This window comes from Gasterosteus aculeatus, chromosome 2 (genome assembly GCF_964276395.1).
Source record: "Gasterosteus aculeatus chromosome 2, fGasAcu3.hap1.1, whole genome shotgun sequence".
Lineage (NCBI taxonomy): Eukaryota > Metazoa > Chordata > Actinopteri > Perciformes > Gasterosteidae > Gasterosteus > Gasterosteus aculeatus.
In genome coordinates this window covers 486,853-502,558 of record NC_135689.1, presented here as the reverse complement: position 1 = coordinate 502,558, position 15,706 = coordinate 486,853, and the positions used below count along the sequence as shown (strand labels likewise).

At 47.6% G+C, this 15,706-nt stretch overlaps 1 protein-coding gene across 4 annotated transcripts in view; it reads left to right on the top strand.

The window, feature by feature from the left end:
- The window catches only part of plxna3 (plexin A3), a 63,977-nt gene that overhangs the window by 36,799 nt on the left and 11,472 nt on the right, over positions 1-15,706 (top strand). For all 4 annotated transcript variants that reach the window (XM_078081078.1, XM_078081073.1, XM_078081079.1 and 1 more), the window contains exons 8-24: positions 489-589; positions 1,363-1,486; positions 2,129-2,285; positions 2,374-2,473; positions 3,947-4,061; positions 6,352-6,552; positions 9,056-9,152; positions 9,279-9,469; positions 9,950-10,098; positions 10,168-10,288; positions 10,403-10,539; positions 10,620-10,790; positions 10,905-10,998; positions 12,004-12,123; positions 12,394-12,513; positions 12,590-12,733; positions 15,423-15,657. In XM_078081078.1, coding sequence (XP_077937204.1) covers positions 489-589; positions 1,363-1,486; positions 2,129-2,285; positions 2,374-2,473; positions 3,947-4,061; positions 6,352-6,552; positions 9,056-9,152; positions 9,279-9,469; positions 9,950-10,098; positions 10,168-10,288; positions 10,403-10,539; positions 10,620-10,790; positions 10,905-10,998; positions 12,004-12,123; positions 12,394-12,513; positions 12,590-12,733; positions 15,423-15,657 — 2,377 coding nt within the window. The remainder of the gene's footprint in view (positions 1-488; positions 590-1,362; positions 1,487-2,128; positions 2,286-2,373; positions 2,474-3,946; positions 4,062-6,351; positions 6,553-9,055; positions 9,153-9,278; positions 9,470-9,949; positions 10,099-10,167; positions 10,289-10,402; positions 10,540-10,619; positions 10,791-10,904; positions 10,999-12,003; positions 12,124-12,393; positions 12,514-12,589; positions 12,734-15,422; positions 15,658-15,706) is intronic.

The following is a 15,706-nucleotide window of genomic DNA, read 5'->3' as shown; positions in this document are numbered from 1 at the left end:
CAATCAGCAGGTTAGAGGATGAAGATTCAGCCGCACTGTCCCTTTAAAGATAATGAGGTCAGAGTGTGTGTCTGTGTGTGTGTGTGTGCGTGTGCGTGCGTGTGTGAGACAATGAATGTATTCATGTGTGAGACACAGACAGACACTGTGTTTACTGTCTCTGTGCTGCAATGGCCTCTGGGTAAAAGACACGACAAACAGCCACGTTGACTGACTAATGTGTTACACACAGGCCTCAGGCTGTGTGTAACACATTAGTCAGGTAACACACACACACACACACACACAAGTAACGTTAACGTTAAATGAATAAAGTGTTTTTGAAGAAATATGAATCTTTCTCAGCGTTTCTCAGCGTTTCTCAGCGTTCGTCCGGGGATGCGTTCAGGGACCGTGGGAACGACGTACGCTCACATACTGCTCCTGGAGACAGTTGTTGCATGTCATTGACCTTTGACCCCCTGTGACCCCCTTCCTACCTGCTCCAGGTGAGCCGGCTGCCGGTGGAGAGCTGTGAGCGGTACAGCAGCTGCTCGGCCTGCCTGGGGTCCGGAGACCCCCACTGTGGCTGGTGTGTGCTCTTCAACAAGTAAGACCTCCTGCACCCCGGAGGAGGGGGGGGGGGGGGGGGGGCGGGCGGCACAGCAGGAAGTAGTTAACCCTCTGAACCCCACCAGGACGGCAGGATAAAACCTTTTACTTTATGTATATTCATTCAGAATGATGTCTTTGTGTGTTCTCTCCTGACCACATTATTATTGTTCAGGAGTTATGGACAAAATAAGATCAGGTTGTTGGCTTTTACTTAAACCACAAAAACACATTTCTATTGTTGCATGTTTCCTTTGTGTGTGTTGTCCTATGAGGCGTCACACACACACACACACACACACACACACACACACAGTGGGTTTGATGTTCAGCGTCCAGGCAGGTGGAGGAAGTTCCTCTGTGGATTATGTCTAATTAGCTTCACTTTCAAAGTAAAAGCCCTGGACTACCAGTGGCCTCATCAAAGCTCAGATTGTTGTTCATAATATAATTGGTAATAATGTTTCTGGACTAATAAACAAGTGATATTAAAATAAAATGTGTAATAGAAAATCACAAATAACAAAAACATGTCATTAATCTAAATATTAGATTAAGGAAATACATATACTAGTTGAGTATAAATTAGATTAAGTAATTGAAACTTGTATTATTGAGGAGTCATTCATTTTTCAATAAAAACATGTATATACATAATACAATGAAATGAACAAAATTACCATATGATTGCAATTTTGCAATGAAGAGAGATTGAAACGATTAAAAAAGAAACACCAATCATTGAGGTTGGATGACCTTTGACCCCTCCAGGTGTTCCAGACAGGAAGCATGTAACAAGTGGGAGGAGCCTCAGCACTTCAACACCCGGCTTGAACAGTGCGTCGACATCACCGTTACCCCGAGCAACATGTCTGTTACTTCCCCACAAACACAGGTACACACACACACACACACACACACACACCTCTGTGTAAACTAGTAAACTCATTGATCCATCGACCCCGAAAAGGACGCAGAACCCAAACAGCTGTTCGCCGCTCGCTGGCCAACTTGCTTGGTGGCCGGCAAATTAGCTCGTTAGCTCGTTAGTGTGTTAGCTAGTTAGCGTGTTAGCGTGTTGGTGCTAGTGTTGCCACCAGCGGCACGACAGACTTTGCAATAAATGGTTTTCTGATCGATCGTAACTTACGTTGGATTTTCCAAAACCAGAAACCCTGCAAACAGACCCGGCTCCTCTGTTGTGTCTCTCGTTGTTCCTCTTGTGTCGCTCTTTTCCGTGTTTTCATGTAGATCGTAATGATAGTGATGAAGATGATTATATTAACTTATTTAATAACTCTTCACTGTTGGGAGTTGTTCCTGTGCCAACGTGAGGGTCAAAGGTCAGAGCATGTGCATACATATGTAGTAGTGTGAAGCCCTCTGAGGATGATTTGTGATTTTGGGTTATTGAAAGATGGTGGTGATGATTATGGAGATGATGGAGATGATGGAGATGATGGTTATAATGGAGATGATGGAGATGATGGTGATGATGGAGATGATGGTTATGATGGAGATGCCCCTCTCTCTCTAGTTGACCCTCTGGGTGCGGAACGTCCCGGCCCTGTTGGGGGGCGTGTCCTGTGTGTTCGAGGAGCTGAGTGAGACCCCCGGAGAGGTCCAGGCCAAAGGTCAGGTGATGTGTATGTCACCGTCACTGAGAGACCTGCCCTCGCACACACACTCCTACGGTGAGACACACACGCGCACACACACACACACACACACACACACCATTGTGTATGTGAACAAATGAATCAATAAAGTTTTATTCTCCAGGAGAGAAGCGAGTGGTCCATCTCAGTCTGCGCTCCACTGAGACGGGACTTCAGTTCATCAGCACCAACTTTATCTTCTACAACTGCTCTGTGCTCAACTCGTAAGTCTGACACGGCTACTCCTCACTCCTACACTCCTACACTCCTCACTCCTACACTCCTCTCTCCTCACTCCTACACTCCTACACTCCTCACTCCTACACTCCTCTCTCCTCACTCCTACACTCCTCTCTCCTTACTCCTACACTCCTCTCTCCTTACTCCTACACTCCTCTCTCCTCACTCCTACACTCCTCTCTCCTTACTCCTACACTCCTCTCTCCTCACTCCTACACTCCTCTCTCCTTACTCCTACACTCCTCTCTCCTCACTCCTACACTCCTCTCTCCTCACTCCTACACTCCTCTCTCCTCACTCCTACACTCCTCTCTCCTCTCCCTTTACTCCTCCCTCCTACACTCCTTTCTCCTTACTCCTACACTCCTCACTCCTACACTACTACACTCCTTACTCCTACACTCCTCACTCCTACACTCCTTACCCCTACACTCCTTACTCCTACACTCCTCTCTCCTCACTCCTACACTCCTTACTCCTACACTCCTTACTCCTACACTCCTCTCTCCTCACTCCTACACTCCTCTCTCCTTACTCCTACACTCCTTACCCTACACCCCTCAATCCTACACTCCTTACTCCACTCCTCTCTCCTACACTCCTCTCTCCTTACTCCTACACTCCTCACTCTTACACTCCTCTCTCCTTACTCCTACACTCCTCTCTCCTTACTCCTCCCTCCTACACTCCTCTCTCCTTACTCCTACACTCCTCACTCTTACACTCCTCTCTCCTTACTCCTACACTCCTCTCTCCTTACTCCTCTCTCCTACACTCCTCTCTCCTTACTCCTACACTCCTCACTCTTACACTCCTCTCTCCTTACTCCTACACTCCTCTCTCCTTACTCCTACACTCCTCACTCTTACACTCCTCTCTCCTTACTCCTACACTCCTCTCTCCTTACTCCTCCCTCCTACACTCCACACTCCTCCCTCCTCACTCCTACACTCCTCTCTCCTCACTCCTCACTCCTACACTCCTCTCTCTTCACTCCTCCCTCCTCACTCCTTACTTCTCACTCCTGCACCCCTCTCTCCTCACTCCTACACTCCTTACTACCCTATCCACCCTCCTTTCCTCTCTCCCTTCATCCTCCTCTTGTTTCTTGTCTTTGTTTCCTCCTCTCATCTTGCTTCCTCCCTGCTTGTATCCTCTCCTTCCCCCTTGGGGGAGCAGATTTGCAGGGGTAACATAATCTGTGCGGCAGACTCGCTGGTTGCCATGGTAACAGCAGCTCAGAGCATCAGTCCCAGAAACACACACACACACACACACACACACACACACACACACACACCACTGAAGATTAGTGTCTTCAATGGGAACCAATGAGACGCAGACAGGAAGTGAGACGATATTAAGACATAAGAGAATGAGATTGAAGGTTTTTATTCAGACTTATATATATGAATAATATTTCATCTCCATGACAACAAGCGTTTTTACCCCCCCAGGTGTACTTCCTGTGTCAGCAGCGTGTTCCCGTGTCATTGGTGTAAATATCGTCACGTCTGCACCAACAACCTGCAGGACTGTTCCTTCCAGGAGGGGCGGGTCAGCAGCATGGAGGTACACACACTACACACAAACAAACTACACAAAGTAACACAGAGACACAACAGACGTAGTAATCAAAGTGGAAACTTCAAAAGGTTCAAACTGTCTCATGAGGGTCACATGACAACGTCACGTGACCCACGTTGAGCCCAATCTGCTGCAGAATGAAATGGATTCTTCATCAACCCAGTTTCATTAAAATCACAACAAACATCCCCCGCGCCCCCCCCCCCCCCCCCACAGGGGGCTTCCTGGTGACATCATCAGAAGGTATTGATCTCCGGTCCTCTTCTCTTCATGTTTACTTCCCCACTTGATAATCAAATCAAAAAGTGAACTATTTAGATGAGATGATGACACCTCATAATAAGAGTGATCAGCTCGTTAGCGATCGGGCTCCCGGAACACGTGATTGGTGCTCGGTGACATCGCTCACTAACGACCTCTAATTGGCTAAATGGCCGATGGAACATGAATAGACACTTAATTGACACGTAAGCACCCGAACACAGCAATTCATGTTTAATACCAGGCAATTAGTCTGACTACACAGAGGGGAGACACACACACAGGGACAGGAAGCAGGGGGATTTTCACAATAAAACAGGATCCTGGTTAGAAAACAAAATAATATTATTCATTTATATAATAATACAAATTGGGCGTTCAGTTGATCTAAAGGTTGTTCATCACTCTTTTACAGTCTCACTTTCCTCCTCTTCCTCCTTTTTTCTTCCTCCTCCTCTCCCTCTTACTCCTCCTCTTCTTCAGTGTCTCAAAAATGGTCTCTAACAGGTGAGCTACTGTTCAGAGCCACAGTGGGTCTTTATCTTCAAAACACACACACACACACACACACAGTCTCACTGTCAGTCTCACACACACGCACACACACTGACACACACACACACACACACAGTCTCACTGTCACACACACTGACACACACACAGTCTCACTGTCACACACACACAGTCTCACTGTCACACACACTGACACACACACAGTCTCACTGTCACACACACACAGTCTCACTGTCACACACACTGACACACACACTGACACACACACACAGTCTCACTGTCACACACACACGGTTCGCTGATGGCGTCGGCTGTCTCGTCCACTTCCTGTGGGGCTGATGTCTTCCTGTCACTAATAAAGATCATTAATAAAGACGCAGCAAGAGTCTTTGTGTACTTTTAACTGTGTTACCTTATGACTTAATACACACAATTAGATCCAGAATATATTCTAAATAATCCATATAAAGATTATTCCCAATATCAAGGGGTCGACGTGGCGCCGGGGTAGAGAGGGAACGCTGGAGACCACAAGGTTGGCGGTTCGAGTCCCGGCTGCCCCATGTCCCATGTCCAAGTGTCCCTGAGCAAGACACCTGACCCCTAATTGCTCCCCGGGCAAAATGTATAAAGCCGTGTGTTCAAAGTGTGATGTAAGTCGCGTCAGCTAAATGACCTGTAATGTGATGTCATAATTCTGTCAACATAACCTTTGAATATTATATATAAAATCATTTTCTTCAAACCCTCGTTAATAATTTAGTAAACCCGCCGACCCTCAAGCCACAGGTTCCCAAATTGATTGACAGGTCGGCTAATACAAACACATAAAAGGGTGATTAATAATTTGTGATGCTGCCGCGTTCAAAGCTTCTCTGATCAATAATTGATCGTAATAACGGATGAAGTGTGTGTGAAGTGAAAGTGTCTCACTCCTGAGCCCATGATGTCATCTCTTATGCATCAGCGTCCTTTTATTTAGACATGTATTTTATTGATGACCACACCTAGATATATAAATGATTCAAGAATAAAAAAGTGAAATGTAGAAATAAAAACCTCAAAGGTTGGTCGTAAAATAAATGAATAAAATGATATTATGAACTTATTTTAGTATTTATTTGTTTGCTTATTATTTACCAATGAATACAAATTATTTAATTCTATTGCGTGTATTTGACTTTACTTTTAAATCAATCTGCACATTGATTTAATATTTTAAGCTCTTATTTCTCCAATTCGTTCTTTTTTTATTTATTATATATATATATTTATTTATTTATAGATTTTATTTACGGTTATAAGAAATAAATCATTAAATGAATGAAAGCCTCAACTATCAAATATACTATGTAATATATACAAATGTCGATGTACTGTATTCATGTAAGAACGTCATCTTTTGTGTCTTTAATCATTTATCGAGTGGTTTGTTTATTTTTATATCAACCTGAAAGCAAAGAAATGCTCTGAAGCACTGGGATGTGTTTTACCCCCCCAGGGCTGCCCTCAGATCCTCCCCACCGCCGACATCCTGGTCCCGGCCGGGATGGTTCGACCAATCACGCTGCGCGCCCGGAACCTCCCTCAGCCGCAGTCGGGTCAGAAGAACTACGAGTGCGTCTTCCACATTCAGGGGAAAGTCCAGCGCATCCCGGCGGTCCGCTTCAACTCGTCCTGCATCCAGTGCCAGAACACCTCGGTGAGGGGGACTACGCTACCCAGCATGCACTGGGCCGGGGGGCGGGACTTCAGTTGGTGGATTCATTTTGTGTCGGCCTTCTCTCCTCACTATTGGAGTAGGACGGGTGTCCAAACTACGGCCCGCGGGCCAACGGCATCAAAGTCTATAAATGTAATGGACTGGTGTCGTTCTTAGTGGAACGTAATTGGGCACGAGGGCTTTAGCAGCGAGCATTTCAAGCGCTCCTCTCTGATGCTGAACACGGACCTACTTCAGCGCCCTGAGGTGCTGCAGCCGCTTTATTCCCTGACATCAAATATTGACACGTTTTCTGAAAGGGAAGGAGATGACGGAGCCTTTATGGGGCAGACCTGGCTTTTCTAGTTGATCTCACTGATCATCTCCGCACCCTGAACAAGAGACCACGTGTGCACATGAAAGCATTCTGCCAAAGGTCCAGGCAGCGCACTGCCACGCGTCAGGCTCTCTGCTGGAACGGGTCTGTGAAAGGATCCAGGCAGCGTCACTTTCCTGTCACTGAGAAGGAAATCACGCTGAGAGAATGAGCTGCCAACCTTCTTGTTCCAAACCCAACGTAATTCTGCTAATGGAGAGCATGGATTCCTCCAGACGTGTCCACTCATCAAGCGTTTGATTGATCCTAATATTGGTGCGTTAGAAGCGAGTGGGCCAGTCCTTCAGAGACCTCTCTGTATGTGGCCTTAGACTCCACTACTTGTTATACCACTACTACTGACTCCTGGGTAGTTTTATTTGTGGAAGTATGAGCACCTGTAGTACTATTGGAAGTAGTACCATTGATACTTGATAGTATTAGTAGTACATCTAGCAGTACTAGTATTACATATTGCAGTATTAGTAGTACATATAGTAATAGTATCACATATTAGACGAGCACAAGTAGCCCTCCTTCTCTCTGGTTGACCTCTGACCTCCAGGGGTCAGGTGGACAGCGCACACACACATTGTCTCCCTGCTCAAGCTCATTTCCTGTTCTGTCTTCCTGTCTCACACACACACACACACACACACACACAGATGGTCAGTTAGTGTGTGTCTGTATTTAATTAACTTACTATTCCCAGAGGAAATTGGCCATTAGTACAATAGTGCGCGCACACACACACACACACACACACACACACACAGCTCAGACTTCAAAATAAAAGCATTAGTGTTTTCTTGGGTTTTAGGTTAATTTGCTGAATGGACTGTTCTTATAGAAAAGGAAATTCCTCTTGAGGATACAAGTATTCTAGAGCTAAGAGTCTAAAAGTCTGCATAGAAGTCTATGAAACAATGACTTCTGTGTGGTGACCAGCAGGGGGCGACTCCTCTGCTCCCATAGACGTCTATGAGGAAATGACTCTACTTCTCTGTAGTGACCAGCAGGGGGCGACTCCTCTGCTCCCATAGACGTCTATGAGGAAATGACTCTACTTCTCTGTAGTGACCAGCAGGGGGCGACTCCTCTGCTCCCATAGACATCTATGAGGAAATGACTCTACTTCTCTGTAGTGACCAGCAGGGGGCGACTCCTCTGCTCCCATAGACGTCTATGAGGAAATGACTCTACTTCTCTATAGTGACCAGCAGGGGGCGACTCCTCTGCTCCCATAGACGTCTATGAGGAAATGACTCTACTTCTCTGTAGTGACCAGCAGGGGGCGACTCCTCTGCTCCCATAGACGTCTATGAGGAAATGACTCTACTTCTCTATAGTGACCAGCAGGGGGCGACTCCTCTGCTCCCATAGACGTCTATGAGGAAATGACTCTACTTCTCTGTAGTGACCAGCAGGGGGCGACTCCTCTGCTCCCATAGACGTCTATGAGGAAATGACTCTACTTCTCTGTAGTGACCAGCAGGGGGCGACTCCTCTGCTCCCATAGACGTCTATGAGGAAATGACTCTACTTCTCTGTAGTGACCAGCAGGGGGCGACTCCTCTGCTCCCATAGACGTCTATGAGGAAATGACTCTACTTCTGTGTGTGTGTGTGTGGACATACTCAGGTCTATCTTTTCATCAGCGCTCGGACGAGTCGTATTCTTCTCTTCACACACACACAGAGACACACACACACAGAGACACACACAGACACATACACACAGACACACACACACACACACAGACAGACACACACACACACACACACACACACACACAGACACACACTGTTTATCTAAGATGAGACCAGCAGGTAGAGTTTGCTTTATGTTAGCATGATGCTAGGAGATCTCTGGCTTAATGCTAGCATAACGGTAGCGTGGTCCTAGCGTTACCTCAGCACTAGCATGTTGGATGATAAAATAACGTTTTATGTCGTATAATGTTAGCATGAGGCTAGTATACCGTTAGCTTAAAGCTAGCATATTGTTAGCTCCTGTTAAGTCGTTTCTAGGGTCCGTCCTATTGGCTGGAGCAGTGGAGGATGTTTCCATTGAAGCAGAACTAATAAATGACGTAAGGTCACCAGCAACCTGTGTGTGTGTCCACAGTACTGGTACGAAGGGGACGAGGCTGGAGACCTCCCAGTGGACTTCTCCATCGTGTGGGACGGAGACTTCTTCATCGACAAGCCGCCGTCTATGAAAGGTAAATAATAACATGAATATGATATGGGGGGGGGGGGTGCAGACCACCATGTAAACGCTCCTCCAGGGGAAGCTTCAGATTGTGTGTAACCCCCCTCCCTCCCCCCCTCCCTCCCTCCCTCCCCAGCCCTGCTGTACAAGTGTGAGGCTCAGCGCTCCAGCTGTGGTCAGTGTCTCAAAGCTCCCACGGCCTTTGAATGCGGCTGGTGCTCCGACAGCAGGCGTTGTCTCCTGAGGACACACTGTCCCTCGGCCGAGCAGAGCTGGATGCACCACGGCCGACACAACCTGCGCTGCAGCCACCCGCGCATCGCCAGGGTACGAGCTCCAGCCCCATGGACAGGAAACACATTCTGTCTGACACATCTACTGCTTCTTAAAATCTCTATTCCTGTCATCCTAAGTTCCAGTTCCTGACTTACAACTTGTTTAATAATCGATAATCGTAAACTGATGAGCGATGAACCTCATCTAAATATTTAACACGCGTTGATGTTGATGTTTCACAATAAAAGCCCAACGGGAGGTTGAGTGATTGGGTCCTTTGAGCTGTTAAAAAGTCTTTTGTTATGAAGATTTTGTCCATGTGTTCATTATAAGAGGCGAAAACCGCAGAGGCCCTTTATTGATTTAATAAGCTATAGATCCTTTGATTGATCCCAGCTGAAGGAGCTGCATTGATCCCTGCCGACCAATCAGAATGGAGTATTGTCAGTGGGAACGAATGAGAGCAGCAAACAGGAAGCAGATGAGAATCGGTGTGAACATCATTGATGAGCGGTTGCCCTCCCACCACAGATTGACCCTCTGACCGGCCCCCGAGAGGGGGGCACGCGGGTGACCATCGAGGGGGAGAACCTGGGCCTGCAGGTGAAGGAGATCGCTCACGTCCAGGTGGCCGGCGTCCGCTGCAACCCCGTCCCCGCCCAGTACATCAGCGCCGAGAGGTGCGTTGCTGCAGACGGTCACGTGATGAGGCTGTTGTCCCCCTGTCTGACGCTCTCCCCCCTCCTCAGGATAGTGTGTGACATGGCGGAGGCCCTCCTCCCTCACTCTCCTGGAGGACCGGTGGAACTTTGTATCGGCGTCTGCAGCTCCGAGTACAGAACTCTGTCCACTCAGACGTACTCCTTCGTGGTGCGTCAGCGCTTATTAACAGAGAGGAAGAGATCTAACAATTATCAAACTGACCAGTTGAATTTCTGACATCTGCTCCCTCTTCCTCTCCCTCCTCTCCTCCTCTTCCCCCAGAGCCCGGTGTTCACTCGGGTCCTCCCGGAGAGGGGTCCCGTCTCCGGGGGAACCAGGCTGGCGGTGACAGGCCGTAATCTTGACGCTGGCAGCTCGGTGACGGTGTTTATTGATAAGGAGGAATGTCTCTTTGTCAAGTGAGTGCGGCCCTCTAACTTATTGATACTAAACCTCATCCATACGTCATCGCCTCAATCAATGTCTGCCTCCCTCCCAGACGGACCAATCGGGAGATCATCTGCATAACTCCCGCCTCCCTGTCGGGCCCTGGTCCCGCCCCCATCCGCCTGATGATTGACAGGGCCGAGGTGACGAGCTCGGAGACAAAGTACGTCTTCACGGAGGACCCGACGGTCTCCAGCATCGAGCCCAACTGGACCATCCTCAAGTAAAGGCCCCCGAGAACCAATCGCATTGGCAATCAGAGTATTGATCTGCGGCTGACTCTGTGTGTGTGTGTGTGTGTGTGTGTGTGTGTGTGTGTGTGTGTGTGTGTGTGTAGTGGCAGCACGGTGATAACCGTGACGGGAACCAACCTGAGGACCATCCAGGAGCCCAAAGTCAGAGCCAAGTACAGAGGCGTGGAAACCAGCAACGTAAGGACCACCTTACATATGGGGGTTACCAACATGAGGCCTGTGGCCCTCAGAGGGTCACATGCAACATATAGACGTATTTACTCTTTGTGTCGAGCTAAGAATCAAAGAGACATGTTTAGGGACAAAATGTTGGTCTGGAAAAGTCCAAACAAACTAGAAACGAGTTAAATAAAGACAACTTGTCAATCAGCATGTAGCCCCGCCCTAAAGCGTCCCCTCTTTATGGTCTGTTTGACTCTAAATGGACCATAATCTACTAAATGAACATCATGTTGTGTTGAAGAAGACTTGAAACTAGAGACTGAGACCATAAACTCATGTTTACAATGTTTACTGAGGGAATAAATCCAGAGAGAAGTAGAGTCATTTCCTCATAGACGTCTATGGGAGCAGAGGAGTCGCCCCCTGCTGGTCACTACAGAGAAGTAGAGTCATTTCCTCATAGACGTCTATGGGAGCAGAGGAGTCGCCCCCTGCTGGTCACTACAGAGAAGTAGAGTCATTTCCTCATAGACGTCTATGGGAGCAGAGGAGTCGCCCCCTGCTGGTCACTACAGAGAAGTAGAGTCATTTCCTCATAGACGTCTATGGGAGCAGAGGAGTCGCCCCCTGCTGGTCACTACAGAGAAGTAGAGTCATTTCCTCATAGACGTCTATGGGAGCAGAGGAGTCGCCCCCTGCTGGTCACTACAGAGAAGTAGAGTCATTTCCTCATAGACGTCTATGGGAGCAGAGGAGTCGCCCCCTGCTGGTCACTACAGAGAAGTAGAGTCATTTCCTCATAGACGTCTATGGGAGCAGAGGAGTCGCCCCCTGCTGGTCACTACAGAGAAGTAGAGTCATTTCCTCATAGACGTCTATGGGAGCAGAGGAGTCGCCCCCTGCTGGTCACTACAGAGAAGTAGAGTCATTTCCTCATAGACGTCTATGGGAGCAGAGGAGTCGCCCCCTGCTGGTCACTGCACAGAACGCAGGTTTAACCGATGACTCTTCTCTCCCTAGTTCTGTTCTGCCCTGAACGACAGCACGATGACGTGTTTGGCGCCCGGTCTGATATACGGCGAGCCGGACCCACCAGAGGGGGCGCTGCACCCCGATGAGTTCGGCTTCATCTTTGACCAGGTCACACACACACACACACACACACACACACACACACACACATACAGTTACACACACATACACAGCTTCATGGGTCGAGTCAAATGTCTTCAGAAGTAGTTAGTTCAGTTAATATTTGCAGTGGTAGGAGTAGTATTCGTAGTATTAGTAGTAATGATGGTAGTGATACAGGACCCAGGAACAGCGCCCCCCCACACTGCACGCCGCTGTCCCACTGCCTGTCCTCTGTGCAAGTTGGATCTGATATTTCGTCCCTGATGTCCTCTCCAGGTCTCCTCTCTGCTGGTCCTGAACTCCACCCCCTTCACACACTACCCCAACCCCACCTTTGACCCCCTGGGGAGCTCTGGCATCCTGGAGGTCAAACCGGGGTCACCGATCATCCTGAAGGTCAGTGTACAGAGGTACATGTAGTGCTTTAACCTGTGCAGTCGTGCTGTAGTAAGAGTACCTCTCGGGTCCCCAGGGGAAGAACCTGGTCCCTGTTGCCCCCGGCAACAACCGGCTGAACTACACCGTGCTCATCGGGGAGTCCCCGTGTCTCCTCACCGTGTCGGAGAACCAGCTGCTCTGTGATTCGCCGGATCTCACCGGAGAACAGCGAGTTCTGGTGAGTGATATACGCGTAGCCCCGCCCCCTCCAGCGTGGGGGCGGGGCTTGAGAGAAGAGGGGGGAGGAAGGGAGAGCCAAACAATGGGGAGAATTAGGTAGAGGAAAGGAAACAAGGAAAGAAGAAGAGGAGTTAAGGAAAGGAGGAAAGAAATTGGAGACTAGGTAGAGAAAAAGAGAAGAGCAGAATAAAGAAGTATAAGAAAAGGAGATTAGGAAAGGAGATAAGGCAAGGAAATTCAGAGTCACACAAAACCATTAAAAACAAGCAAGGAGATTTATACACTTAAGAACATTGATACATTGAAACAAAAGAAAAACAGTCATTAAAACGATAAAAAAGGCGTTAAAAGATTTGCAGTGTAACTTAAGAATGTCTTTAAGAAGAAACGGTCAATTAAAGGCAGCAGCAAACAAACGTGAGGAAGGACATGGAGAGACAATAGTAGGTCACAGGAGGAACAAAGGAAGGAGACAAGGAAAGGAAGGTCAGAGGCGAGGAAGTCACATCTATAGAAAGGTGAAAGTTGTTAACTGCAGCCCCACGGGATCATGGGTAATTGGTCTGAAGTCACATATCAGAGTGTGACACACACACACACGTTACATCACATGTCATTTGTGCGACTTACAATAAGGACACAAACTCAGAAGAGCCAGAAACAACAGAGTGATTTCATCAAATAAGCCGATGTACAACTTGCTGTAGATAAGAACCATTATAAGTCCAATGTAAGTGCTCCAGGTAGTTAGTGTGTTAGTGGAGGTAGAGTGTGAAGAGGTGTGTCTTTAGTCTGAAGATGTGAAGGCTCTCTGTGGTCCTGATGTCTTCAGAGACCTCCTTCCACCATTTAGGAGCAGGACAGCAAAGAGTGGAGATCTAGTGGAGTGTTTTGCTCTCAGTGAGGAGGAACAAGCAGTTTATCACATGCAGAGCGGAGAGTGGTTTTGACAAACTAAGAGTTTCAATGATTCAAGTCGATTTTGCTTCAGAAGACAAAGCAAAGATAAGAGGACACACTGTCCCTCAATTCACTGTAATCTAGAGTCTGTCAGTCCAGCCACGAAGAAACAGCAAGAGCGAAAGACAACCAGCAATTCAATTAACTTAAAACAGCAGAATCAACACACTCAGCAGACCAGCTCGGTTGAAAGAGTTCGGGTCGTGTGGATGTCTGAAGGCCTTGTGGTGGAGTATTTTTACATTATTCAAGTTCTCTCCCTCGTCTTCATAATGTATTCATCAGATTGTTTTTGTAATTGATCTCCATCAGTATTAAATCTGCATATATACATATGTGTGTATATATTTATACACATGCGTGAGGGTCTCTTTACACTTATCTGCACTTACATTCAATAGTAATACAAAATATATCTATTATGAGCCAAAAGGGATCCTTGCCTCTTGTTTGTTTACACGCTCCTACACTTAAATAAGGTACGAGCGGCTGTACTTATCGTCCAATAATGAAACCGTTGGTTTTGCCGGAAACCCTCAAACTGTTATTATTGAAGATAAAGTAGAGCCGCTCATAACTTATTGCTTTCATAACGCGTCACCAGTGAGATTATAAATAGCTGCCTGTAAACACAAAGTAGTTGTAGCCACCAAACGTTGTGTCTCATTTCAGTCGTCTACAGGAAAATAGACCCTGCGTGTAAACAGCACCGGCTCATCTCGTTCATTCACACCGCTCAGGACGCCCACCTCAATTGTCAAACCGATCAAACCGATCAAACTGATCAAACCGATCAAACCGATCAAACTGATCAAACCGATCAAACTGATCAAACCGATCAAACCGATCAAACTGATCAAACCGATCATACTGATCAAACCGATCAAACCGATCAAACTGATCAAACCGATCAAACTGATCAAACCGATCAAACTGATCAAACCGATCAAACCGATCATACTGATCAAACCGATCAAACCGATCAAACTGATCAAACTGATCAAACCGATCAAACTGATCAAACCGATCAAACCGATCAAACCGATCAAACCGATCAAACTGATCAAACCGATCAAACCGATCATACTGATCAAACCGATCAAACCGATCAAACCGATCAAACTGATCAAACCGATCAAACTGATCAAACCGATCAAACCGATCAAACCGATCAAACCGATCAAACTGATCAAACCGATCAAACTGATCAAACCGATCAAACCGATCAAACTGATCAAAATCATTTGTGGGATTTCCCTTTCGGCGATCGCCACCGATCTAAAAGCTACAATGTCAACTAACAGTCGCAGAAAGTCTCAGCTGCTCCTGGGAGTGCGCAGTGATACGGAGCAATCGGGTCAATGTGAGCAGGTTCTGTACTTTAAGGCCCAATAACGAGCCCCTCGTGACTCTCAACCAATCAGAACGCTGGATTTGATCCACCGTTATAGCGGTAAATACTCGTCTGATTACGGTACAGTTGGTAGTTGCAGCCGTTTCGTTTCTGCACTCAACAAACAAACATTAATTATAAATATTTAGTTGTATTAAACTCGGCCACATTAATCGCACAGATCAACGCTTTTATGTTGACGGCCCTCATACGTGTAAATATATTTACAGTTATAATCTCGCACACACACAGGAAGTGTGGACTTGTGTCCTAATGAGGGAGCGTTTGATATCCACCCCTGTGCAGCCCTGACTCAGTCTCCCGCCCTTCCCAGATCCTGGTGGGGGGTCTGGAGTACTCGCCGGGCACGCTACACATCTACTCCGACAGCGCCCTGACGCTGCCCGCCATCATCGGCATCGGGGCGGGCGGCGGCGTGCTGCTCATCGCCATCATCGCCGTGCTCATCGCCTACAAGAGGAAGACCCGCGACGCCGACCGCACGCTCAAACGCCTCCAGCTGCAGATGGACAACCTGGAGAGCCGCGTGGCGCTGGAGTGCAAGGAGGGTGAGTCAGAGGTCAGAGGTCAGGGGTGGCCCCGTTGCCGCCGGCAACC